This window comes from Convolutriloba macropyga, chromosome 13 (genome assembly GCF_964194025.1).
Source record: "Convolutriloba macropyga chromosome 13, txConMacr16.3, whole genome shotgun sequence".
NCBI classification, from domain to species: Eukaryota; Metazoa; Xenacoelomorpha; order Acoela; family Convolutidae; genus Convolutriloba; species Convolutriloba macropyga.
The window spans coordinates 46,249,359-46,275,722 of NC_134480.1; the positions used below are offsets into that span (position 1 = coordinate 46,249,359).

At 36.7% G+C, this 26,364-nt stretch overlaps 1 protein-coding gene across 1 annotated transcript in view; it reads left to right on the forward strand.

Moving 5' to 3' along the window:
- Positions 1-2,844: 2,844 nt before the first annotated feature.
- Positions 2,845-26,364, forward strand: part of LOC142351514 (zinc-regulated GTPase metalloprotein activator 1A-like) — a 37,496-nt gene continuing 13,976 nt past the window's right edge. The window contains exons 1-6 of the mRNA XM_075403576.1: positions 2,845-2,871; positions 3,305-3,455; positions 8,544-8,630; positions 9,138-9,231; positions 24,706-24,800; positions 25,129-25,264. Coding sequence (XP_075259691.1) covers positions 2,869-2,871; positions 3,305-3,455; positions 8,544-8,630; positions 9,138-9,231; positions 24,706-24,800; positions 25,129-25,264 — 566 coding nt within the window. The 5' untranslated portion in view covers positions 2,845-2,868. The remainder of the gene's footprint in view (positions 2,872-3,304; positions 3,456-8,543; positions 8,631-9,137; positions 9,232-24,705; positions 24,801-25,128; positions 25,265-26,364) is intronic.

Here is a 26,364-nt window from a genome sequence, read left to right on the forward strand (position 1 = left end):
AAGCTGCGTTTGCACCTGATGTTCGGACCCGAGCTCATCTACATTTTTGACTGGATTGTCAACCTAATGGTGAGATAATTAAAAATAGATTTTTGAGTTTAAAAAATTATCACAAACAATTTGCTACTTGAATTACATAATACCGTGCCTCATTACTGCGCTCACAAGATCTGCCATTATAAAGGCTACGAGAAGAAAACAAAGAACAAGATATTCTAAAACAAAAATTTAGCGAATGTGCTGAAAGAAGAGAAAAAGAAACACAAATATTGACCACTCACAAAACTTTATGAAAACACATACTGTCAAACAAACAAAACATCAGTTACAACTTGATATCAATGGCAAAATAGTTTTTGGATAACATTGAATTGGGTGGAACCCCTCAATGATGAGAATAAGTTAAAAGTTGACAAAAACTAAAAAAACTGAAAAGTATAAAAAAAATCATCGAAAACAAACAATATCGCAACCTTTAATACTATTCGCTATAAACTATCTGAATTGAGTAACATCGTTCATTCAATCCTCAGTTGGATTCCGATGAGACCAGTCAGCATTTTACGACTACATAAAGCATTTAAAAGAGGCAAAAACGGCAAATATTAAAAAAAAAACTGGCAAGAAGTGTCGAAGCCAATAAAAAGAAATTTTTGCTGAAAATTTTTCTAATATCAAATGAATTTTTTAACAGCAGTGTGGTTTTTCTTTTTTAAAAATACGACTTCAAAAAATCAACGAGTATGAACAAATATAATAAAACCACGAAATTTTTGAGAAAACCTGTTATATCAACGCCATTAATTTCAAAAGCTTTCAACGGAAGTCAAAAAATGCGCTAAGTTATGCCTCAAGGAGAAGGCAAGGATGTTTGTTAATCATAAGTTATCAGCAGGACATCACAATAAGTCTTGATTTTAAAAACAAGAACAAATACATGCAAAAACCAAAAGTTCAGTAGAAAAGTGCAAGAAAGTGTCGAAGCCATTTAAACCATAAATGGTTCTCTGAAAAGTTTATCTATGATCCATTTGACATCTTCTCTAAGCCAATGGGAACTATCAATATTAGGATATTGTGATAAATTTCCAAAGGGGAACCGAAATTACAACAAAATGTCCAAAAAATGAAAACTCGTGGCATCGAAGTCATAAAACCAATGGTTAGAAGATAAAACCGCTAACCATATTTTAGTTGCAGTAGAAAAGAAGGAGGTCCTGTCTTTAATGAGACTGATTTACAGTTCACGAAAATAAGTTTACGAGTGGCTAATGTCCAAAAAAATACTAAAAAAATTATTTTTAAAGTCTTAAAGGCCATTAAATTCAAGAGCTTTCAACGGAAGTTAAGAATTACACTATATGCCTCAATGGTATGCCTTGAAGACAGGGATGTATGTCATCAATAGGACACCACAATAAGTCCTATGATTATGAAAACAACGACAAATACAGGCAAAAACAAAAAGAATCAGAAATGCGAGAAGAAAGTGTCGAAGCCATTTGAACTATAATCTTTTCTCTGAAAACTTTATCAATGATCCATTGGACGTATTTCCTCTGCCAATAGGAAATAGGAAATTTCAATATCAGGATAATGAGTTACGATTTTAAAGGAACCAAAATTACAAAAAAATCTGAATTTTTTGGCATTATGAAAAATCGTTATCGAAGTCATAAAACCTTTTGTTAGCAGATAAAACCCACCTACCAGAATAATTTTGGTCGCAGTAAGAACGACATGGTTTCTGGCTTTACTGAGACTGACTTACTGTTCATTAAAATAAGTTTAATATCGGTTATTGATCAAAATAAATTTTCAAAAAATTATTTTAAGGCTCAACAGCCATTAGCTGTGCTCTCAAAGCACTTTATAGGTTTACCTAATGCACATTAGGAAGCCGATTGCACTATCAGTTAGCGAGTCTTTGCTAAAGGACTCCCAATTTTTAGCAAAATCAGAAAGAAAGCAAAATTTCATTGAAAATTGAAAACTCAGAGTCGTAGACAAAAAAATCATGAGCGATTCCTTAAAAACTAATATTTAGTTCATTGGGTATCATTTGACTGCAAATGAAGTTTGGCAATAACGGAACCTCGATATGAAAAGTGACTAGTCTCTATGTGACTAAAAAAACAATAATAAATAGGAAACGTTTTCTAAAAAAAAACAGCTCTCAATTTGAATTCAAGTGTTTTTTGATAGTAAACTTCCTCATGAGACCGGAACTAGCCTTTTTATCGCTCTATTGGTAACACAAAATTGATTCATTTTGTAGCATGAAATGTAATTTTGAAATGAAATGATTTTTACAGAAAAGCCATAATTTGAACAAAAATTACGCTAAAAGTAAACAAAATCATGCAAATATCACGTGTTCATACAAATTTTTAAACCTCGATAACTCCTCGAAAATTACGAAATTAAAAAAAATTAATTTCGAATTTTACGCTGAACAAGCTTTTTAGTAATACGACCCACATTTCTCTACGATGAATATATCGCTATATCGATTGACCGAAATTGTCTGAACAAAAAATAACCCATTTGAGTATATAGTTCCTCCCCCCACAAGTGGGTTCGGAACAATAAAGACTTTGTCTTTGTAAGCTGTTATCATGTGAAGACAATTTTCAGGGACACTTTTGTCCTTTACTGCATCGGGAGGTTTTTGAAGTGCGCTATTTCAATTCCTGCTCATTCTCAATTGTTCATTCTCGCCTAATGTTGAGGAAATTTTTGTTGAAATTTTTAGCCTGATGGCTTCGAAAATTAGCTTTGCCTATTCGAGTTTTCTAATATCCTACACCCCGTCAAAGATTCATTCACTGGTAATTTTATTTCAGTTTTGAGAATGAGTGATAGAATATGGTAAGAATCTTGCACTCCTTTACGACTTGCTTCTTTTGTTAGTGTTATGGGTGATGAGCAATAAAATAGTTTAACACCAGGAACGCAAACTAGTTATGCCTATTGAAGTATAGAGAACTTGGTTTGTCAGAAGCTACGCTGTGTAAGGATGACATAAGATTGAATGTTTTGTTTGTATGATTGCGTTGTCCATATTGAGAAAATTTCAAGCAAATTTGGGAGTCTCTGGGCATACGGATAAGAGTATACTGAATCATTACTGGTTGTTCGTACCGATACATTAGCTTTGCTATGCATCAGTACTGATATACAATGGTTAGTAACTCCTCGAAATTTCTTTATTCTACTACACTTTGAAGGAAAAGGCAGAGAAATTATGATTGTTTCACTTTTAACATCTACAGTAAAAGTGATGATTTCTGTTGAAAAATAGACTGACGGAAAAGTGGCGGATATGAGAGATAGTAGAGATATGAATAGTGAAGATGAAGATGACGTTCCTGATCTACTTCATGAGGAACAAAATGAGTCAAGAGAGGAGGTTCCAGAGAAGGTCCCTGTTACCATAGTCACTGGGTTCCTAGGTGAGTGATGTGTACGGTTAATGCTACCCAGTGAAGCGAAAACTGAAACACATTGACAGGTCTTGCAAGATCTTATTTGTATAGGTTCAACTTATATATAACTATAGGTATCAAGAGCTTGACAATGAAAGTTTTCTTGATTATCATGATACGTTCTTCGAGTTGTTAATCGTTAACTCGGGAAGCTATTGCTTGATTTACGCCAATAATCAGAATGATTCATGAAAACGTGGAGCATTGAGATTGAAGTATAGTTCATGGGAATATGATGAAGTCAGTGAGAAGATGTAAGTCAGAATTTCAAAGTGACTTTATATAATCTAAGCTAGTAAGCTTACTGGAAACACTCTGCTAGTTTAAAACTTGGCACGTAAAGTTTGACACTTGCATAGATCTGGAATTTGCGCTTGAGTAATTTCAAGCTATCATAAAGGGATGACACGGCAACGAAAAGAGTAGTTGGAATTGATCTGTAAGTTTTGCATAATAAAACAACCGATAAAAACGGAAAACGATAATTTCCAACAAAATTTTGTTTTTTTTTGCTTTTTTTGCCATCTTGTTAATTGCTCTCGAACAAAGTTCAAAGCAATTATTGTCAACGTGTGTCTTTTTACGATTCGAAGCGGAGTATTGGAGAAGTGTCTTTGTTTTTAATCAATTTTATTTGAGTGAATTTTGAAGCGAGAAGTGAAAAGTGTGAAAGTTTGGTGTGGTTTGATTGTTCAAATGTGGAGAGTGAAGGGAAAAGTGTTTTTAGTCCGCTGTTTTTTTTGAGAGAGAAATTGAGTTGTGATTGATTGAGAAATTGATCACGTGCGGCTTTTTAAAAGCAGTTTAATTTCTAGTTCTTCACTTTTCAGTTGGTTTTTGTCTCGAATATCTGAGCTAGTAAAGTTGAATTGGGAATCTTTGTTAACCATATGAAGCAAATATTAGACTTTTAGATTCATTCAATTTTCAGCTGTTTTGCCATTCTGTCCCTTTGGACGCGTTTAAACAGTTTTTATAATCTTCTTTCTTATAGCATATGGGGACCTGAGTGGTGACTATTGTTCTAGTGATTTCTATGATCTCTCTTTGACTGATATTATTTTTGAATTAGTTTGTTAAAAATGGAGTATTTTAATCGCATGTTGGCCCATGTTCATCTGTTTTTTCGACTATATCCTGATTTTCAATCTTCCTGATCTTTTTCATTGACCACTTCAAATTTGCTAAGAAGTGACACTTCAAATTTATACAGAGAACTTTGCGCTAAAATTTGTACTTTTTCAGGTTCTTGGGGTTTCCTTTTTCAATTGTTGTTTAGTACGTCTCAGAAGGGATTTGGTGGCTTTTTAATGAAAAACAACAATTTTCTCTGGGTTTTTTCAGAATAGTTGTGAAGTACACATTTGGCCTTTCTTACGGATTCTTGTTAAAATTTTTTAGTTGATTATTTGTCGATTATTGAATAAAAACTATTTTTATTGCGTATTATTTTCCAAATAGTTTTTTTTTTGCATTCGAAAAATGTGAAGACACTTTTTTCTGATATTTGATCATTTTTTAAAATCAGATTTGGCTTTTCTCGTGTTTTTTTCAATGTTATTGTTTCAAAATGTAAATAATTGGAGGTTCAGTTTTTTTAGTGACTTGTTGGCCTGGAACTTAGTGATTAAATAATTAGAGTTGATTCCGGAGTCTGTCGACTATGTTCCTTAAACAAAATTTTTGCTTGACAGTTTTCTGCTAGAGCATTACTTCGATTTCAGCTTATGTTTGATTTTTTATCTTTTTTGAGTGAGTTGAGTTGCGGGCATTCAGAAATTAAGCGTCTTGCTAAAATGAAACCGTTTGTGAGCGATTTTCTCGTATCGAGCGTAGCAGTGTGGATAAGACCCCGACTCTTATTTGATTGATCGCGGTTGGAACCCCTCCCTAGTCAGAAGTTTTTGCACCATAAGTTTCTCTAGCTTACGCTTCTTTCTAAATTGTTTGCTTCATCAGTCGTTTGAGAATAATTTTTCCGACGTTAGGTGGCCTTTTGTTGGTATGTAGCTGTTGTATTAAACTAGTCGCACTAATTATGAGTAATTTCACTCCTTTGATATAATATTCGATTGCTGAAATGAATTCAAAAATTCTGTTGGCTAAACTTTGAAATGTATTTGAGCGTTGGAAGAATGGAAAAGCAATTGGTTAAATAAAAAGTCAAGAGCGCTCTTTTAGAATAGTTCGGAATAACACGAATGGCGAGATATGTGCATGTACACGTATGTGCATACGAATAACACAAATTGTGATATATATATATATATATATATATATATATATATATATATATATCTGCCCAGAGCCGAGATTTTGTTAAGTGTTTTGCTTGAGTAACTAAACCAGCGCTGATAATGCGATGAGGTATAAATCTTGATAGCTGTCAAACTTTTTTAGGCGTCTAAACTGCAACTGATCAATTTTCCCTAATTGTTGAGACGCGAACATTTCATAGCAGTAGCAGTTCTGGGTGAAAACCTTGGTCGATTTTTGGAAGACTCGAAAATCAGATGATGGATCGATAAAATTTCGCCTGTTTTGAGCAAAATTGTATGACTTGGGAAGCGACTTCAGGTTTAGATATTAGTATATGCTGTGTTACTTACCCTTGTTACTTACTTTTGACTATTTTTTTAGGTTGAAGAATTCATAACATAAAACTTTAATTTTACAAAAAAAAATGTTACTTTATCAGTTTCATAGAAAATAAAGTTAAAAGTATTCATCAGACACAAACAGAAAACAAAAACTTTAAATCCTACTCACGGGTTCTCTTTCTTCCGTTTAATTACTATATTAAGTTTTTTCATTTTTAAGTTTGTTTTGTAGTTCAAAATTGTAAAAGGAAAAACATTTTTTTTTGTTTTTGTGTGGTCATTAAGTTTTTATTTCAAAAAGTTAAAAGCTAATAGTTGTTCTGTTTTTTTGACCGACACTGGATGCAGTTGAACAACTGTGACTCTTGATTTAAAAGAAGACTATCAGAAACAATTTTTCTAGAGAATGAAGAAAAGAGACCATTTTGAGCGCATACGTAAGATCTCAGTTTCGAATTTTCAGGGTTCAATAATAGATATCTTACCATTTAACCATTAGTTTTAAATGTTTCTTCAATTAATAACGAAGTTATGCGAAACTGTTTGAGATCAAAGAAAAATTCATATCTTTTCAGAGCTTTTTTCTTGCAATAAGAGGCAACTCCAAAGACATTCGCGGTCATATTTTTTGTATGATCTCGATAGAAGTTTTTTATATTGATGAGATTAGTTGAAACCTCTATGTGAATGAAAATTTACAGTCAAATCACTGGCATTTTTTGTCCAGCTCCAAAAGGGAACATGTTGGCAGGAAAAAAATTTAACTGAATTTAATCAGAGTGAAAAGATTTAGTTCACGAATTCTAATCCCAACTTACAATCAATGATTTTGAAACAATAAATTCTTTGTGGAAGTATCAGTAGTTTTTATACTATTGTAATGTTATCATAACCAACCTAAATGAAATATTTTTAGTTACTGTATATTTATCAGGTTTGATTGTTTAGGTTATTAAAACTAGAAAGTGGTTTGTTATATCTATCAGAGCAATATTAGCTCTCCTGAACTGTTGGCTATTGTGGCTATGTTTACATTATTTGATCAACTTGAGACGTATGTTTGAACAATCTGTGCGCGTACAATTTCGCGCCAGTCGTCTTGTCAGGGCAACTCGCTAAAATCATCAAGCAGCAAAAGATGAGCCGTCATTTGTTTCAACTGCTTAAGAACGTACTTGAGATATTTAGGAAATTGATTTTTAAAGTGTTGCTACTACAGCTTGCTGTCTTTTTGATTCACAGCTTCAGTAACGGGTTAGATCATAATTGAAATAAGCACGTATAATTTTTAGAAAGGCAGAGCTTCAGAGTGCCAGATTTTAGAATGCCAGATCTTCCTTTAGACAGTGCCAGAACTCAAAAGTGCTCAAAAATGTAAGAACGTGCTTTTCGTTTGAAATTGAATGTACCGTTGTCAAATACAGCTCCGCTAAATAAGCACATGTTAGGGATTTCCATCTTCTCCAAAGGTACTCCAACCATTGAAGTTCCTTACAAGTCGTTTTTGCAATTGTTGTATCCTCGTCTGCCATTCTTTATAGAGGAAATTTAATCGTTTTCTATTATTTGAAAAAGAAACAAAGACAATTGGATAATTTAAAATGATTCAAATATCAAAAATAGTTCCGAAGAGTTTCACCAGGAAAAGAAAAGGGATGATTGTCTGCAGAAGTGATCTTACTGTTTGCAAAAATAGGATCTGTTCGGTTCCCCCAAAACACCTACGATCTAGCCTCCAAAGAGGTGTTTAGCATGAGAGTGCAATTATATTGTGGGTGTAACTTTAAGCACGAATTGGATGGGGGTGTTGAAGGTTATATTCTTTTCGCAATCAAAAATTATAATCATTTGTGCAAGTAAAATTTTTTGACTGAACTTGCGCAACTCGGTTTTCAAAATAGTGACTCGGTTAAATCACTTCGAAACTTATATGAGAGGGTAACATTTAGCTTTTGAGCGCTTACTTAAGATCAGAAAATATCGGTTTCCTTTATGCAAGGTTCAGTGATTTCTCACCAATTATAGATTTAAGCTATAAATGTTTCTTCATCTTTCAAAATCTCTCAAAATCCATATATTTGGGTCCTTCCCATTATACCCCCCCCCATTTTAGTGGTGATATAACGTATAGCCCCCATCATGGTGAACGTACCATAATGGCAGGCTATAATTTCGTGTGGGAGGGGGGCTATAATGGGAAAGACTCGTGTTTTTATAGTATCATGTAGACTCTGTTTAGATTTCATTAAAAAGAGAAAAAATGATTGGAAAAGGGAAGAAAAGATATACTTAATTTTTCCCATTTTCTACAATTTTCTATCGTTTTTTTTAGTTGTGCTTATTTCTCAACTATAGATTCTTATTCTGTCTCGGGGTAGGCGTGTTTAGCAACTATTCACACATATTTCAAAGGAAATAAATCATTTATTTGGAACTTTACTTTTTGTCTTCTCAGGTGCGGGGAAAACTACTCTGCTGGACTATGTGTTGCAATCCGATCATGGCAAGAGAATCGCAGTAGTGATGAACGAATTCGGTGAAGGTAACTAACAAACTTTTGACCATTGGAGAACTACAAGTATTTCAACACCATCGCTTTGTTTAAAGTGGCGAGGTAATGCGATCACTTCTTTTTTTTGTAGAATGCATATTATTGAAACGAGTCAATCTTATCACTTATTCTATTTTTTCCTGTTTTTCCACTTGGGTAAAATGTTTCGAAGTTAGTGCAATATGCGTTTTTCAATTTTGCCGCCTAATCGTAACTTTAAATAAATGCAAATAGTTGCGTGTTTGTTAAGGTCTTGTTCGATTTTCAATATTTTGAAGCATACGATCATTACTGCAATCAAAAGCTCAAATAATTTTTATCATTTCTTGATAGGAATTTCTTGATAAAAAATCAATTGAGCTGATGGTTTTTGCTGAGACGTTAGTATATAGAATTGGACCTATCTGAATGTGACGTCACGTCATATGATATGTAATAACAACAGCGTTTTAAGAATCAAAGCGTGATGTTTATGGGAGAGTGAGTTTGTGTTGTCAGGAACGGAGGCTGAGAAGGAGAGCATTGGGGTGAATGCTGCTGGAGTGGAAGAGTGGCTGGAACTGAACAACGGATGCCTCTGCTGTACTGTCAAGTATGTATCCTATCCTTCCTATAAGCGTTAAGTTTCCTCATGTTTAAGGGGGCATCTCGAAGCACTCTTCAAAAAAATGAAACTTTGTTCATCACATCCTTTCTCTAGTTTGACCATCCGATTAGGCATGTATCGTAATCAAAAAGCAATTGTTCCTTTGAAGGTTTAACTATTTGGTCTTATTTGATTTGGTGGAAGCACAAGAGGAAAACTGCCGCTGTCTGCTTCCCAGCTCCCCGTTACAATGAAGAAGCACGTCGGGGTGATGATTGGTGCGGGAATTGACTTGTCTTCTCTTTTCTTTCAAAAGTTGTGTGTATAACCTTTCGATGTGGTTGTTGTGTATTTATTCTTTCACTGTGGATAAGATCTTGTAAGCGTACACTCCTGGTTGATCCTTCTAGCCTTTGTGTTCCTTATTGCTCTGCGTTTCCCATCACCTCCGAATGATATGCATTCGGGCAAGTTGCGCATCCCTCGCGGAGTCCCGTCAAAGGAATCCACACCTCGGTCTTTCTAGGCAGGATCCCTCACGTCGCCTTATCCCATATATTGTGTTCGCATGCAAAGCTATCACCACTCAACGTTGATTCTGGCATCTCCAGTTTGGACAGCAAATCCAACAATGTCGGCTTATTATCGCTGAATTGAATTAACTGGAATTTAATTGAATTGGGTTTGATGATTAATTACAAACAAAAGTGTGGAATTAAAAATATATAGTTACTCTAACACGGATAAAAACATTTCTCTTCAAGTGGTTACCATCTGATGAATGTTCAGAGATATGAGAAACCGCTACCTCCTGCTGGTCTTCTTGTTGTTCCTTTCCGTTTCCGTTTGGGATTTGTGCCTCATTTAGTTGTTGTTGTTGTAGCTGTAGAAAGAAAGAAGTAATTTCTCCAGATTTAAATGAATGTATCAAATCAATATACTAACTCAATAATAACTTTATCAAGAGACCCGGAGAGGACAGACAACGGGACAACACATTCCACAAGATTTTGCCCTTCTAATACCATTTTACAGCCTTAAACAAATTTAAATAACTAATAAAAAATAATAAATTTTTTTGTTTTATTTTTTCAATTTTAAACAGAAAAGGGTGCTTGTAGGTGTTTTTTCCTTTAGCTACCACCTCCCCCAACCTCCTGGTGTATTAGGTGAAACAATTACTGGATCTTTTTTTAATTTTTCAAAGTTTTTTTTTCGGTGATTTACAATTTTTTTTTAGAAAAATGTCCATATCTCGCGTTCTATTAATGCTACGGGGGTCATTTTTTCCACAGAAAAGCCAATCCTATTTGGGTACTCCTTTAGCATGTAGCCAAGGGGTATGGAAAAGGTTCAAGCTTATAGCCGGAAAATGTGTTTTACCAATTCTTGATTAATTAGTATATAACCTTCTTTTAATTTATGATAAAATAAGTTAATCTCTCTTGCTATATTTCCCGTCATTGTATCAAACAGACCTTGCCTAGCTAGAATGTTGAATAGTTTAACAGCATGATATCTAACAGAACATCTTTCAAATTTAGTCTTACACAAAGGTTCATTTAAAAGGCGGAGAGAGTGGCTTCTGGTATTTCTTGGCTTTTCAAAGCTAAGAAAATTATTTAAAAAGTTTTCCGAATGCAATTGTTCAATGATCTTAGAACGAACTTCAAGAGTTCATAAATGTGTAGTTCATACACAGTTAGTATTCTATTCTTCACGAATATGTCTTCTGAGTGATCAAAACGTTTACGGAAACCAATGAATTTTTAAATTTTTTTCTGAAGGATATGTATTTTTTGTAAAATAGAAAACGATGTACAGCCGTATACTAAAACTCCATATTGTATGATGAGATTAATGTTGCTTTTATATTATTGTAATAATTGTTGTCTGGGAACAAAATGCCTTAACTTAGAAATTATTCCACACTGTTTTCCGAGTCTCTTTTTAACATATTCAACATGGGAAACAAAGGAAAGTTTCGAGTCCAATCGAACTCCCAGATATTTGTAAATGGGTTAAGTTCCCAGAACTCCCAGATATTTGTAAATGGGTTACATAGATTAAGTTGAACAGTCTTCTCTAGGTTTAGAGACAACTTGTTGGCTACCAGCTAACTGCTTATATCTGATAAATCAGAATCATTTTTACTTTTAATCAGGCCCAAAGATGATATATTTGTGTCATCAGCAAAGAGAATAATTTCAGTATGCTTGCAGCAGTTCGGTAAGTCATTGATGTAAATTATGAACAAAAGAGGACCTAAAATGGACCCTTGTGGAACACCGCATTCAACTTTACACCAATTTGAACATTTGCTATTTACTTCAACTGTTTGATATCGATTGGCTAAATATGACTCGAACCAGCTGTAGCATTTGTCTACGACACCATAGCGTTTAAGTTGAAGCAGTAAATTTTTGTGATCTATCGTATCAAAAGCTTTGCGAAGGTCGAGGAAAAAGCTTTCAAGGTCAATATTTCTATTTTTTTTCCGAATTTTTTCAGTGAACACTACCAATGCATCAATGGTGCTATGTTTTTTCCTGAAACCAAACTGCTGACTGGTAAATAATGAGAGCTTTTCGAAGTAAACATAGAGCCTTTTAAACATAATACGTTCAAATACTTTACTCCATATTGATAGTATTGAAATGGACCGATAATTATTTACATCAGTTTTATCTCGTTCTTTGTGCAGGAGAACAACATTCGCTCTGGCTAAAAGCTTGGGAAGCACAGCATGACCAAAAGAGAGATTGATCAAGTGCGTTAAGTAAGGAACTGGTTCATCAGAAGTTACCTTCACAACGCTATTACCTATACTGTCCACTCCTGATGATAATTTATTATCCATATCAGTTATTACTTTCATGACTTCATCATCACTGGCTTTATATAAGTGCTTTGAAGTGTTTCTCGTTGAAATATGTTTTATTGGGGCCACGGGTAATTTTTTGAGATGTTTTTGCCAATGTTTGCGAAGTAATCATTGAAAGCGTTGGCTATTTTTTCAGTACTAGGGTTCTTCTCACCTAGAGAGGAAAGAAATGGAGCTTTTCTGCTGCAAACACCTTTTCCTGGGAGATCATTTAAGAGCTTATACATTTGTCTTGAGTCTCCTATACATGCTTTAAAATTATTGGCGTAAAACTCTTTTTTCGAACTCTTCACCAGATTTTAAAATTTTTTCTCAACCTTTGAAACTTTTTTAGATAAACCTCTTGCCGAGTTTGTTTGAACTTACAATGAGCTGCATTTTTTTTATGCCAAAGGTTTTTGATCTCATTACAATAACATTTCTGGACTTTGGATAACTTTGAGCCATAGGTTCTCAGTGGGGAAAATTTATCAGTTATCTCAAGAAACAGATAATTGAAATTTTTAAAGGCTGCATCAGCATCATCGCACTCTAATATAAGCGATTTGTTTTTGCTCAGATGGTCTCTAAGACTGGATTTATGGAGCATCATTTGAGAGGGTGGTTTGAGAAAAGACGTATCACGATAAGTATAGTTTGTATTTTCAACATTTTTACCAAACCAACGAATTGTAACCGAATAGTGATCAGCGAAGTTTTGATGTTCCAATACTGATAAATGTCTCAGATATGTTTTGGCACAATATGTGGTCAATACAGGTTGCTGAATTATTAGTGACCCTTGTAGGAGGCGATTTAAAAATTTCAAAACCATTTGAATCAATTATATTCAGATAGTTGGAGGCTAATAGAATCTCAGAGGAGATATCAATGTTAAAATCTCCGCAAATTATAGTAGATAAACTGCGGGAACTTTTTGTCTCCAAATAACAGTCAAGCTTTTCAATGAACTCCGTTTTATTAGTTCTCGGTGGGTTGTAGATAACAATGATTTTAAAGATATCACCGTTTTTGCCAATTTCAACGGATAATGCTTCATCGAATGGGGTCTGAAAGTTTTTTATGAGGTCGAAGTCATTACGAATTTATCATTACGCCACCGCCTCTAGTGGTACGACTTTTTGTTATTTCTTGATTATAACCGTGTATTAGGAAAGTTTTCGGGTCGTCGTTTTCATTTAACCATGTTTCAGTTATACAAATTATAGCTGGAGGAGACTCAAGACCTAATACAAGTGATTCTAAGCTGTCCAGGTTCTTTTTAAGTGATCGAACGTTAATATTCATTATCAGTTTTTCATCAATATGGCAAGAAATTTTACTCAGTTTTATCACTCCGAACATTTTGATCTTTATCATTAGCATTATCAATAGCATCATTGGTTTCATCATTAGCCCCATTATTGTCGTTTAAGGCTCTAACAAGCGCAGGAACTAAAGCGGTTATAAGACTGTTAACTACTGGGTCCGGATCGTCATTTTCATCTAGAGGAGACAATTGTAGTCGCTTCCGTTTAACACTTTGCGATACGGCAGTTGTCGGCTTTCGGAAGAGCAGTGGCATTTGTTTTGGTGTCTCAATAGTCTTTGCCTTTACAGATTCGTCAATAACTGGTCTTCGCAATAGAATGGGAGGATGTTGGTTCTGTAAGGAAAACTGCTTGAGCTCATAAATGGATGTCACTTTTACAGCATCATTATTCGGCAGATTTTGATTGTATGCGTAAATATCTTGTCTTCGCGTAAAACATAGCAGACCTAATTGTTTAGCTTTGCTTCACAATTCTCGATCTCGAGGCACCAGACATTCTTCAACTGTGACTGGTTTATTAAGGGAATTTGTAACTCCTTTAAGCCAAGATCTTCTCCAAATTATGTCTCGATCAGCATGGTAGATGAATTTTACAATCACCGGAGTGCCAGGATTTTGACTTAAAGGATGACATGCTGCAAATCGAGAGGGGTTGAAATTAATTTGAAAGATGTCATTGAATAGTTATATTATGCTTGTCAACGCATCTCCTCTGTCGTTCAGGTTAGAGAAGATAAGGCATAGTTTCCTGGAGTATTGTTCAAGCTCAACCACTCGTTCATCTTTTTTGTGAAGGACGTTTGTGTTGTTGTTAATTTGTTCTCGGATATAGCTCTGACCATGGCGCAGTTTCTTCAACTCTTCGTCTTGTTTCTGAATTAGTCCCATCATTTTCCACAAATGTGGTTTGATATGAGTGCTATCGTCAACTGCTTCCACTTCCTCCGTTAGGGATTCAACATCAAAACATTCCATGACAGAGTCTTCGTTATGTGAATCAAACTCCATTTGCCTTCTCCGAAACTATTTAATAACTTTATCACAACAATTAGGCTGTCGCATAGAGCTGCAATTTGCAGGTAGTTGTGGCGGGATACCGGCGCTTATTACCGTTGGCGCTTATTACCGTTTTCAACTAGTACCCTAGTTGCATTTGTATCATAATGAAAATAGATATATTAGTAGTAGTGTGACTGCCTATCCACAACTTGCATGTAAGGCGGCGAACTTTCTGCATCTAGGCCATGGTGAATGACATGTGGTCCCGGGGATAGGGGACCAGGAGGTGTATCGTCAACATCAGGGGAAATGGGCAAGGAAGGCGGATTATTCTGTGCAGTGTGGTCATGTAGGACTGATGGTATTAAGTCCAGCCATCTGGCTACCTCTACTGGTCTTTCCCACAGGTCAATCAGTTTTTGTTCCGTGGTGTTCTTACTGCAGTTGAAAATGTGGTTGACATCGTGTGGTGCTACATCACATATGGGACAGCGGTTATCACAAATCCTACTCAAGTAAGAGTTTAACAGGGGAGTATCCAGTTCTCAGTTGTGCTAATCGGATAAGTGCAATTCGTGGCAGCGTTTGTTCTATCTTTGGTAGAGGTGTACCTACTTTCTTGTTGTCTTTGTTCAACTGAGTATGGACCGTGTGGCGGTGGTTACTTTTAAGCGCATTTTTGTATGTTTTGAAATTTAATCGCTCTTTATTATTTTTGTGTTGCTTCACGCGGTCCCAATAAGTATCATTTAGTGTCGGTTTGTTGAGACGAAAACTGGTGGAAGAGGCTAATTTGTGATCAGCACGATGGCTCTGATAACTGACGGCTAGAAATTGCTCTGCTAACATTTCTGTGTCAGCTTTAACAGGCAGGATTTCACCCTCATTTTGTAGGCCATTGGTGTCAGACATTTTTACACAGCCAGTAATTTTGCGATGAGCAATGTTCTGTTGTGTTTGAAAGGTGGCTCCAGTTTGTATTGCTGATTGTGGAAGCCTAAATAGGAGCACCGTAGTTCAAGATGATCAAACCGGTAGCTGTAGCTTTGTAGTTCACTGAGATTGCCTATTTTGTGCAGCCCAGTGGCTACCAGCTTTCTTTTTCTTTCAGAACGTTATTGCGCTTTTGTAGTTACTCTTTGGTGCTCCTTACAAGTTCTCGAAAATTGATCATACTATCGAAGATGACACCAAGTACTTTAGCTTCGGACTTTACTGGTATTGGTGAATTGTTGATAGTGATGTGATGTGTCCTTGCTCCAGGTTGTGAAGACAATTGCACTTCATTTCTAATCTGATAACTTAAGCTTTCTTGATTCTAGCCAGTCGTGTAAAATTTTTAGGCAGTGAGTTATCATGTCACTCACTGCTTTTTCAACGTGTAGGTGAGATGTAGTTAAAGTTATGTCATCGGCGTAAGTCGTGATGTTGATATCTTTAGGGGGGTAAAGGCAGCTTGCTCATGTGGATTTTGAAGAGCCTTGGTGATAATACACCACTTTGAAGGACACCTTGTTTGACTTTTCTCCTCTGATTTTTTTTGTTATTTTCTACGTAAGAAAACCTGCCCTGTAAGTATGATGCGACACATCTTTTTGTGGTATTTAGTAGTGGCGCCTCGAGTATGTCTCTAAGAAGCAGGTTGTGATCAACCGTGTGGAAAGCGGCGATGAGACCTTAGGCTACTAGTAGAGTACCGTTGCATGGTTTGTTTTGATTGGGGCCTTGTTTTATATCGTTGGTGACAATATTGAGAGCTGTCGATGCGGAGTGCTCAGGTCTAGAGCCGTGCTGATGTTTTTTTGGATATTCTATAAAGTCACTTCTTGTGTTCTTGTGTTAATTCTGCAATGGGTGAGATGATATCAATTGGTCTAAAGATTCGCGAATGGGTTTACTGGCGTTTGTAGGGTTATAACCTTGCCCACTTTCCAGATGTACAGGATTTTTGCACTGTTTACAGAAAGGTTTCTTGTCAGTGAGTGCTAGTGTGCCTAGATGGTGTAGGTGGATTGGCGCTATGTAACAAAAGAAGACAATAAATGGTGTGCTGATTTGGCATGAAACATCACTTTATGTAATTAACGCACAGATTGAACTGTCCTAGAGTCACATTGTATGGTAACAAAGTTTGCTTTTCGAATAGTTCGAGTTTTTCACGGATTGCGGCACAGTTATTGGGATGTACCAATGGAGCTGAATTTCTCCCTGAAGCCGACGGTACTCCGTGGTAAAATCTGGTTTGAATTTAGAGATCCAAGACAACTCGATCATGATGGAGGACAATACTGCGTTCTTGGTGTTTGGTGGCAAGAACTGCAAGATCCTCACAGCGTTTTCTTATCCATACTATGTGATAAGATCTGATTTGAAGTTATAGGAGGAAAACGTCTGTTGGTCACTGTGGAAGGGAATTATCCGTTTTTTGTATATAGAGGCAAGAAGTGCACGCCACTCACAGTATTTCCATGTCCATATCAGGCTGGCGATCTCAAGTTGTACCTAATTAATGACTTTCTGACTGTGCCCCGTTGACCTTTGCCTCATATCGACTGCTGGACATTTTACGTACACTTTAAGAATAACACACTGTGCTGTGAATATCGTTTGAACTGTTTTGAACAAAATATAGTTTCTTGATCCAAATTTGATCTCAGCATTTAAAAAAATTTTCTTCCCTTTTTGTTAGGCTATCTGGACTGCATGTCTTGGAAACTATCACACCTATTATTGCAGGCCGTTTTATGTGCCCTGGTTTCTTTGTTTTTATTTGCACTGTACGTGCCATCACTCGCCAGTATATACCTTGAGTAGAAGCTTGATGTATTTGCTTTGTGGTTGCCTAACTGTAAACCCACGTGCCCGTTTCTGAAATCTGAAAAAAGAAATGTATTGAAACAAGATATCAACAAACTAACTTTCAGTCGGCTCTTTTAGTCTTAATTGAGATACATTCTGATTCAAATTTTGCTATTGTTGTGGGCCCCGACTTGAAGCGAAAGATGAGTTTCTCTGAAGCTTTCTATAGAAACTCAGAATGAATAAAGTTTGTAGCAAAAGATGACAATAATTGGTGTGCTAATTTGGCATGAAACATCACTTCGTGTATTTAACGCACAGATCGAACTGTCCTGGAGTCACATTGTATGGTAACAGAGTTGGCTTTTTGGGGTAGTTTGAAATTATCACGGATTGCAGCACGGTTATTAAGTTGGGATGTACCAAGTGAGCTTAATTTCTCCCGAAGCTGGCGGTACTCTCTGTGATGTGATGTGATTCGAAGTTAGAGGCGCAAGACGGATGTCGTTCAACTTGGAAGCCAATTATGTGTTCTATGTATGTGTGGCGGAAAGAACTCTGGGCCCTTAACAGCGTTTTCGTATCCATATCAGGCAGGTGACGTCAATTTGTTCCGAATCAATGATTTTCTTTTTGTGCCCTGCTGACCTTTGCTTCATGTTGAGTACTGGACGTTCCGGTTACAATTCAAAGATAACACACTCTGTGCTATGAATATCATCTGAACTTTTATGATCAATTGCGCTAATCGGAAATTCTGACTTTTGGGCGTTGGTGAAACAGCATCAATTTTCATTTCCTTGGTCTACTCTTTGAACAGTCGGCGCTTTGCATGCTTGCATTTTTTCACTGTTGTTAGAGCGAGTTTTTGTTCCCTCGAGATCAGGTTTCTGTTGCACCTGACTTGCCTCATTTCAAAAATCGAAAGGGCAGCTTTTGGAGACACTCCAAAATATAGTTTCTTGATCAAAATTCTATATCTCCACATTTAAAAGAGAATTTTCTTCTGTTTTTGTGAGGCTATCTGGACTGCATATCTTGGATGCTATCGCACTTATTGTTGCAGGCAATTTTATGTACCCTGGTTTCCCTGTTTTTATTTGCCTTGTACGTGCCATCACTTGCCAGTATTTACGTTGAGTGGACGCGTGATGTTTGCTTTGTGGTTACTTAATTCTAAACCCACGTGCTCGTTTCGGAAATCTGAAAAAAGAAAAGTATTGAAACAAGATATCAACAAACTAACTTTCAGTCGGCTCTTTTAGTCTTAATTGAGGTACATTCTGATTCAAATTTTGCTAATGTTGTGGGCCCCGACTTGAAGCGAAAGATGAGTTTCTCTGAAGCTTTCTATAGAAACTCAGAATGAATAAAGTCTGTAACAAAAGATGACAATAATTGGTGTGCTAATTTGGCATGAAACATCACTTCGTGTATTTAACGCACAGATCGAACTGTCCTTGAGTCACATTGTATGGTAACAAAGTTTGCTTTTATGTAGTTTGAAATTATCACGGATTGCAGCACGGTTATTGAGTTGGGATGTATCAAGTGAGCTGAATTTCTCCCGAAGCTGGCGGTACTCTCTGTGATGTGATGTGATTCGAAGTTAGAGGCGCAAGACGGATGTCATTCAACTTGGAAGCCAATTATGCGTTCTATGTATGTGTGGCGGAAAGAACTCTGGGCCCTTAACAGCGTTTTCGTATCCATATCAGGCAGGTGACGTCAATTTGTTCCGAATCAATGAACTTCTTTTTGTGCCCTGCTGACCTTTGCTTCATATTTAGTACTGGACGTTCCGGTTACAATTCAAAGGTAACACACTCTGTGCTATGAATATCATCTGAACTGTTAAGATCAATTGCGCTAATCGGAAATTCTGACTTTTGGGCGTTGGTGAAACAGCATCAATTTTCATTTCCTTGGTCTACTCTTTGAACAGTCGGCGCTTTGCATGCTTGCATTTTTTCACTGTTGTTAGAGCGAGTTTTTGTTCTCTCGAGATCAGGTTTCTGGTTACACCTGACTTGCCTCAATTCAAAAATCGAAAGGGCAGCTTTTGGAGACACTCCAAAATATAGTTGTTTCTTGATCAAAATTCTATATCTCAACTTTTAAAAAGAGAATTTGCTTCTGTTTTTGTTAGGCTATCTGGACTGCATGTCTTGGATGCTATCGCACTTATTGTTGCAGGCAATTTTATGTACCCTGGTTTCCCTGTTTTTATTTGCCTTGTACGTGCCATCACTTGCCAGTATTTACGTTGAGCAGACGCGTGATGTGTTTGCTTGGTGGTTACTTAACTCTAAACCCACGTGCTCGTTTCGGAAATCCGAAAAAAGAAAAGTATTGAAACAAGATATCAACAAACTAACTTTCAGTCGGCTCTTTTAGTCTTAATTGATATACATTCTGATTCAAATTTTGCTAATGTTGTGGGCCCCGACTTGAAGCGAAAGATGAGTTTCTCTGAAGTTTTCTATAGAAACTCAGAATGAATAAAGTCTGTAACAAAAGATGACAATAATTGGTCTGCTAATTTGGCATGAAACATCACTTCGTGTATTTAACGCACAGATCGAACTGTCCTAGAGTCACATTGTATGGTAACAAAGTTTGCTTTTCGGTAGTTTGAAATTATCACGGATTGCAGCACGGTTATTGAGTTTGGATGTACCAAGTAAGCTGAATTTCTCCCGAAGCTGGGGGTACTCTCTGTGATGTGATTCGAATTTAGAGGCGCAAGACGGATGTCATTCAACGTGGAAGCCAATTATGCGTTATGTATGTGTGGCGGAAAGAACTCTGGGCCCTTAACACTGTTTTCGTATCCATAGCAGGCCGGTGACGTCAATTTGTTCCGAATCAATGAACTTCTTTTTGTGCCCTGCTGACCTTTGCTTCATGTTGAGTACTGGACGTTCCGGTTACAATTCAGAGGTAACACACTCTGTGCTATGAATATCATCTGAACTGTTAAGATCAATTGCGCTAATCGGAAATTCTGACTTTTGGGCGTTGGTGAAACAGCATCATTTTTCATTTCCTTGGTCTACTCTTTGAACAGTCGGCGCTTTGCATGCTTGCATTTTTTCACTGTTGTTAGAGCGAGTTTTTGTTCTCTCGAGATCAGGTTTCTGTTGCACCTGACTTGCCTCATTTCAAAAATCGAAAGGGCAGCTTTTGGAGACACTCCAAAATATAGTTTCTTGATCAAAATTCTATATCTCCACATTTAAAAGAGAATTTTCTTCTGTTTTTGTGAGGCTATCTGGACTGCATGTCTTGGATGCTATCGCACTTATTGTTGCAGGCAATTTTATGTACCCTGGTTTCCCTGTTTTTATTTGCCTTATACGTGCCCTCACTTGCCAGTATTTACGTTGAGTAGACGTGTGAGGTGTTTGCTTTGTGGTTACTTAACTCTAAACCCACGTGCTCGTTTCGGAAATCCGAAAAAAGAAAAGTATTGAAACAAGATATCAACAAACTAACTTTCAGTCGGCTCTTTTAGTCTTAATTGAGATACATTCTGATTCAAATTTTGCTAATGTTGTGGGCCCCGACTTGAAGCGAAAGATGAGTTTCTCTGAAGCTTTCTATAGAAACTCAGAATGAATAAAGTCTGTAACAAAAGATGACAATAATTGGTCTGCTAATTTGGCATGAAACATCACTGCGTGTTTTTAACGCACAGATCGAACTGTCCTAGAGTCACATTGTATGGTAACAAAGTTTGCTTTTCGGTAGTTTGAAATTATCATGGATTGCAGCACGGTTATTGAGTTGGGATGTGCCAAGTAAGCTGAATTTCTCCCGAAGCTGGCGGTACTCTCTGTGATGTGATTCGAAGTTAGAGGCGCAAGACGGATGTCATTCAGCGTGGAAGCCAATTATGCGTTATGTATGTGTGGCGGAAAGAACTCTGGGCCCTTAACAGCGTTTTCGTATCCATAGCAGGCCGGTGACGTCAATTTGTTCCGAATCAATGAACTTCTTTTTGTGCCCTGCTGACCTTTGCTTCATGTTGAGTACTGGACGTTCCGGTTACAATTCAAAGGTAACACACTCTGTGCTATGAATATCATCTGAACTGTTAAGATCAATTGCGCTAATCGGAAATTCTGACTTTTGGGCGTTGGTGAAACAGCATCAATTTTCATTTCCTTGGTCTACTCTTTGAACAGTCGGCGCTTTGCATGCTTGCATTTTTTCACTGTTGTTAGAGCGAGTTTTTGTTCTCTCGAGATCAGGTTTCTGGTTACACCTGACTTGCCTCAATTCAAAAATCGAAAGGGCAGCTTTTGGAGACACTCCAAAATATAGTTGTTTCTTGATCAAAATTCTATATCTCAACTTTTAAAAAGAGAATTTGCTTCTGTTTTTGTTAGGCTATCTGGACTGCATGTCTTGGATGCTATCGCACTTATTGTTGCAGGCAATTTTATGTACCCTGGTTTCCCTGTTTTTATTTGCCTTGTACGTGCCATCACTTGCCAGTATTTACGTTGAGCAGACGCGTGATGTGTTTGCTTGGTGGTTACTTAACTCTAAACCCACGTGCTCGTTTCGGAAATCTGAAAAAACAAAAGTATTGAAACAAGATATCAACAAACTAACTTTCAGTTGGCTCTTTTAGTCTTATTTGAGATACATTCTGATTCAAATTTTGCTAATGTTGTGGGCCCCGACTTGAAGCGAAAGATGAGTTTCTCTGAAGCTTTCTATAGAAACTCAGAATGAATAAAGTCTGTAACAAAAGATGACAATAATTGGTCTGCTAATTTGGCATGAAACATCACTTCGTGTATTTAACGCACAGATCGAACTGTCCTAGAGTCACATTGTATGTAACAAAGTTGGCTTTTTGGGTAGTTTGAAATTATCACGGATTGCCGCACGGTTATTGGGATGTGCCAATTGAGCTGAATTTCTCCCTGAAGCCAAGGGTACTGTGTAATGAAATCTGATTTGAATTTAGAGATCCAAGACGTCTGTGGATCATGGTGGAAGGCAATTCTGCGTTCTTGCTATTTGGTGGCCAGAACTCCAAGAACCTCGTGGCGTTATCATAACCATACTCTCTGTGATAAGATCTGATTTAAAGTTAGAGGCTCAAGACGTCTGTCATTCAACATGAAGGCAATTATGCGTTGTTTAGATATGGAAGCAAGAACTCAAAGCTCCAGCGGTTTCAGATCCATATTAGTCGCGCGACGTCAAGTTTTTTCTAATCAATGAACTTCTTACTGTGATCCTTTGACCTTTTGCTCATTTGCTGCCAGTTTTGGTTATAGTTTAAGATCAGCACACTCTGTGCTATGAATATCATCTGAACTGTTAAGATCAATTGCGCTTATCGGAATTTCTGAGTTTTGGGCGTTGGTGAAACAGCATCATTTTTCATTTCCGTGGTCTACTCTTTGAACAGTCGGCGCTTTTCATGCGTGCATTTTTTCACTGTTGTTAGAGCGAGTTTTTGTTCTCTCGAGATCGGGATTTTGGTTACACCTGACTTGCCTCAATTCAAAAATCGAAAGGGCAGCTTTTGGAGACACTCCAAAATATAGTTTCTTGATCAAAATTCTATATCTCAACTTTTAAAAAGAGAATTTGCTTCTGTTTTTGTTAGGCTATCTGGACTGCATGTCTTGGATGCTATCGCACTTATTGTTGCAGGCAATTTTATGTACCCTGGTTTCCCTGTTTTTATTTGCCTTGTACGTGCCATCACTTGCCAGTATTTACGTTGAGTAGACGCGTGATGTGTTTGCTTTGTGGTTACTTAACTCTAAACCCACGTGCTCGTTTCGGAAATCTGAAAAAAGAAAAGTATTGAAACATGATATCAACAAACTAACTTTCAGTCGGCTCTTTTAGTCTTAATTGAGATACATTCTGATTCAAATTTTGCTAATGTTGTGGGCCCCGACTTGAAGCGAGAGATGAGTTTCTCTGAAGCTTTCTATAGAAACTCAGAATGAATAAAGTCTGTAACAAAAGATGACAATAATTGGTGTGCTAATTTGACATGAAACATCACTTCGTGTATTTAACGCACGAACTGTCCTAGAGTCACATTGTATGGTAACAAAGTTGACTTTTTGGGTAGTTTGAAATTATCACGGATTGCCGCACGGTTATTGAGTTGAGATGTACCAAGTAAGCTGAATTTCTCCCGAAGCTGGCGGTACTCTCTGTGATGTGATGTGATTTGAAGTTAGAGGCGCAAGACGGATGTCATTCAACGTGGAAGCCAATTATGCGTTCTATGTATGTGTGGCGGAAAGAACTCTGGGCCCTTAACAGCGTTTTCGTATCCATATCAGGCAGGTGACGTCAATTTGTTCCGAATCAATGAACTTCTTTTTGTGCCCTGCTGACCTTTGCTTCATGTTGACTACTGGACGTTCCGGTTGCAATTTAAAGATCATTCGGTTTCAATTTAACCGTTCCGGTTACAACTCTGTGCTGTGGATATCATCCGAACTGTTTTGATCAACTGCCTCTTAGCTGAAGTTTTGACTTTTGCGCAGTGCTGAAACAGCATCAATTTTCATTTCTATGGTCTTCGCTTTGAGCAAACAGTCGACGCTGTGAAAGGACTGGTCACAATATTTGTCGCTGACAATCACAGCTCTGAAAAAAGATTATTCGTTTATTGTCACAACACGTGGCTGTACAAAGTTAAGGAAACCTGGTTACTCCCCTGTGGAGTATCTGTTTCTATTTTAAGTCGTTTAGAAGAATGACAGGAACCAATTGCTTAAGTAGTTTCCTTCGATTTTGACAGTGAACCAACAAATGTCACGTGAATTTTGGTCAGAGCTCAGAGGATATCTTCAGACGGTAATAATTTGTACTTCTCTGTTACAACAACCAGCTGTCTAGTTTTGACCGTTAGCTATCTGTGCTCATATCAGCAATATGCCGACTCATCAACTAGTGGGCGTGCACTGCTAACTCGAGCTGCTCATGTTTTCACTCTTGTATTTTTTGGCAACGTTTGTTCATCAAACAACACTGGAGATATTATGGGAAGTTTTTTATAGCCTGATTTTTGTATTTTGTGTTGATAAAGTCTAAAGCAGTTTAAAGGGTTTTTCAATGCAAAATCTTTATTAGAAATTTTAGGACAGGATTCTTAAACAATTATATGCATTCTAGTCTCTAGTGAGAAAAATCTCTTTTAGAATCTTGCAAGATTTTAATACGCTCATGTTTGACATGTTTGATTTGTATCTTTTGTTCACGCAGTGAATTCGAGTTTCAATAATCTAGAATTTTATGACTGCTTTTAATTTGAGCTTTCAAATTTGCAGACTGGTTGCTTGGTATTAAAACTTGATGCTAGTCTTGCCAAATTAAAGAGTTAAAAGAATAGCAGCTCTAAAAGATAAAAAGATAAAATAATCAGGACGAAAGATTGGTTTGGAGCTTCTCTGTTCTATTTTTAAAACTTGAAAGTCGTGATTGTATTTAGAGACGTGGGAGTGTCTGCTATTGAGACAATGGTGGCAAAGAAGAGAGGAGCATTTGACTTTCTAATTATTGAAACCACTGGTCTTGCCAATCCAGGTGAGATTGATGAGGGTGTTAAGCTCTGGTTTAATCATTTCTAAATGAATTCGCGTTCCGTCCATTTATATCCATCTAATGCGGTAATGTGTACAGAGTAATCCATATTTCATTCAGTACCAATTAATTTTTAGCGCTCCTAAGTTTAGCGACTGGATTCCATGTAGTAAATAGAACCATGACTTATGTCAGTTATGCCTTATGGAGTTTACTTTGAAAATATTGCCCCCTTACGCAGAATAGCACGTGTGCGTGGAGGCGTCAACGCTGCACTGCCACTAAGCAGTAACGGAATGGCTGGGACAACATTTGATCGAATTATTGTTAGGTCCTATAATTGGAGCATTTTGGTTGGACGAGGGACTGCAGAGTTGTTTGAAGTTAGATGCAGTTGTCACTCTAGTAGATTCTCTCAATGCACACAGAAGTCGAGATGAACCATCCACTGCTATGGAATGGGCCGCGTAAGAATCACTCACGTGTAAATTTTAAATTTCCGAAAGTCTCCAGAAGTTCCTACATACATAGATAGCCTTGAACTTTCGTCATTTTTATTAGCCGCTGTCAGCATCTCAACGGCTATTATTTAGGCGCTCTCTTTTTTTACAACTCGAAGAAGAGTATTGGTGGATCGTCTTTTTTTGATCGGTAATTTTGTTGTAGTGTATTTGAAACAAAGTGAAATGCATGAAAACAGAGTGTTTAGGTCAAATTGCTGAAGAGCTGAGAGAATAGAGAGTTGTTTTTTGTTCATGTCGACTATTTGAGAGAGAGCGAGAAAAGTAGGTGTGCAAAATTCTCACAGAGCGAGCGAAAGCAGTTTTTATAACTTTACCTCCAATTTTTTCAGTCAAAGGTGTTTCGCGCAATTATGTAAACTGGTAATAGTGCGCTTAGAAACTAATATTACGCTTTGAAGCTAATCTTACGCTTGGAAGCTAATCTGAAGCTAAGATTACTTTTTGGTGTCAATGTTAAGCTATTTGCTACTTTTTCGCCTTGTTTTAAGCTTGCCTTGTTTTCTATTCTTTAATTTTTAATATATTTGGGCTTTTTCGTGGTTAAAATCAGTTCTTCTAGCACATTGTTTGTCTGTCCATTTCATTAACATTAACTTTGAATTGTTTTTGTCACAGAAAATCGAGCGAATTTGGGCGAAATTTTGTCTTTTTTAAATTTTTTTGCATATTTCGTCCAATTTTATGGTTCTCGCTATCGTTTTTCTTGATGAATTTTTATTTAAGATGATTTTTATAAGTGTTGTTACACTTGAAAGTTAATCAGGGCACTTTTCACTGAAATAAGTTATACAAATTTCTAATTTTTTCAGGTTTTTTCTTTGCTTTTTTAACTTTATTTTTTAAAAACATTTCTGCAACGTAGAAGTTCTTCAAATATGGTTTTGTTTTGGAAGGTTACATTTTACCGTTTTAGATAGTTTTGCTCTAATCTCTTTTCTACAGAGTATTGTTTTTTCCTATGTTCGTTTGCCATCAATATTCTCTGTGCTCGGTTTTTCCTTTAAGCCTGTTAGATTGTCTTTCAGTTGATATTATGTTGTTGC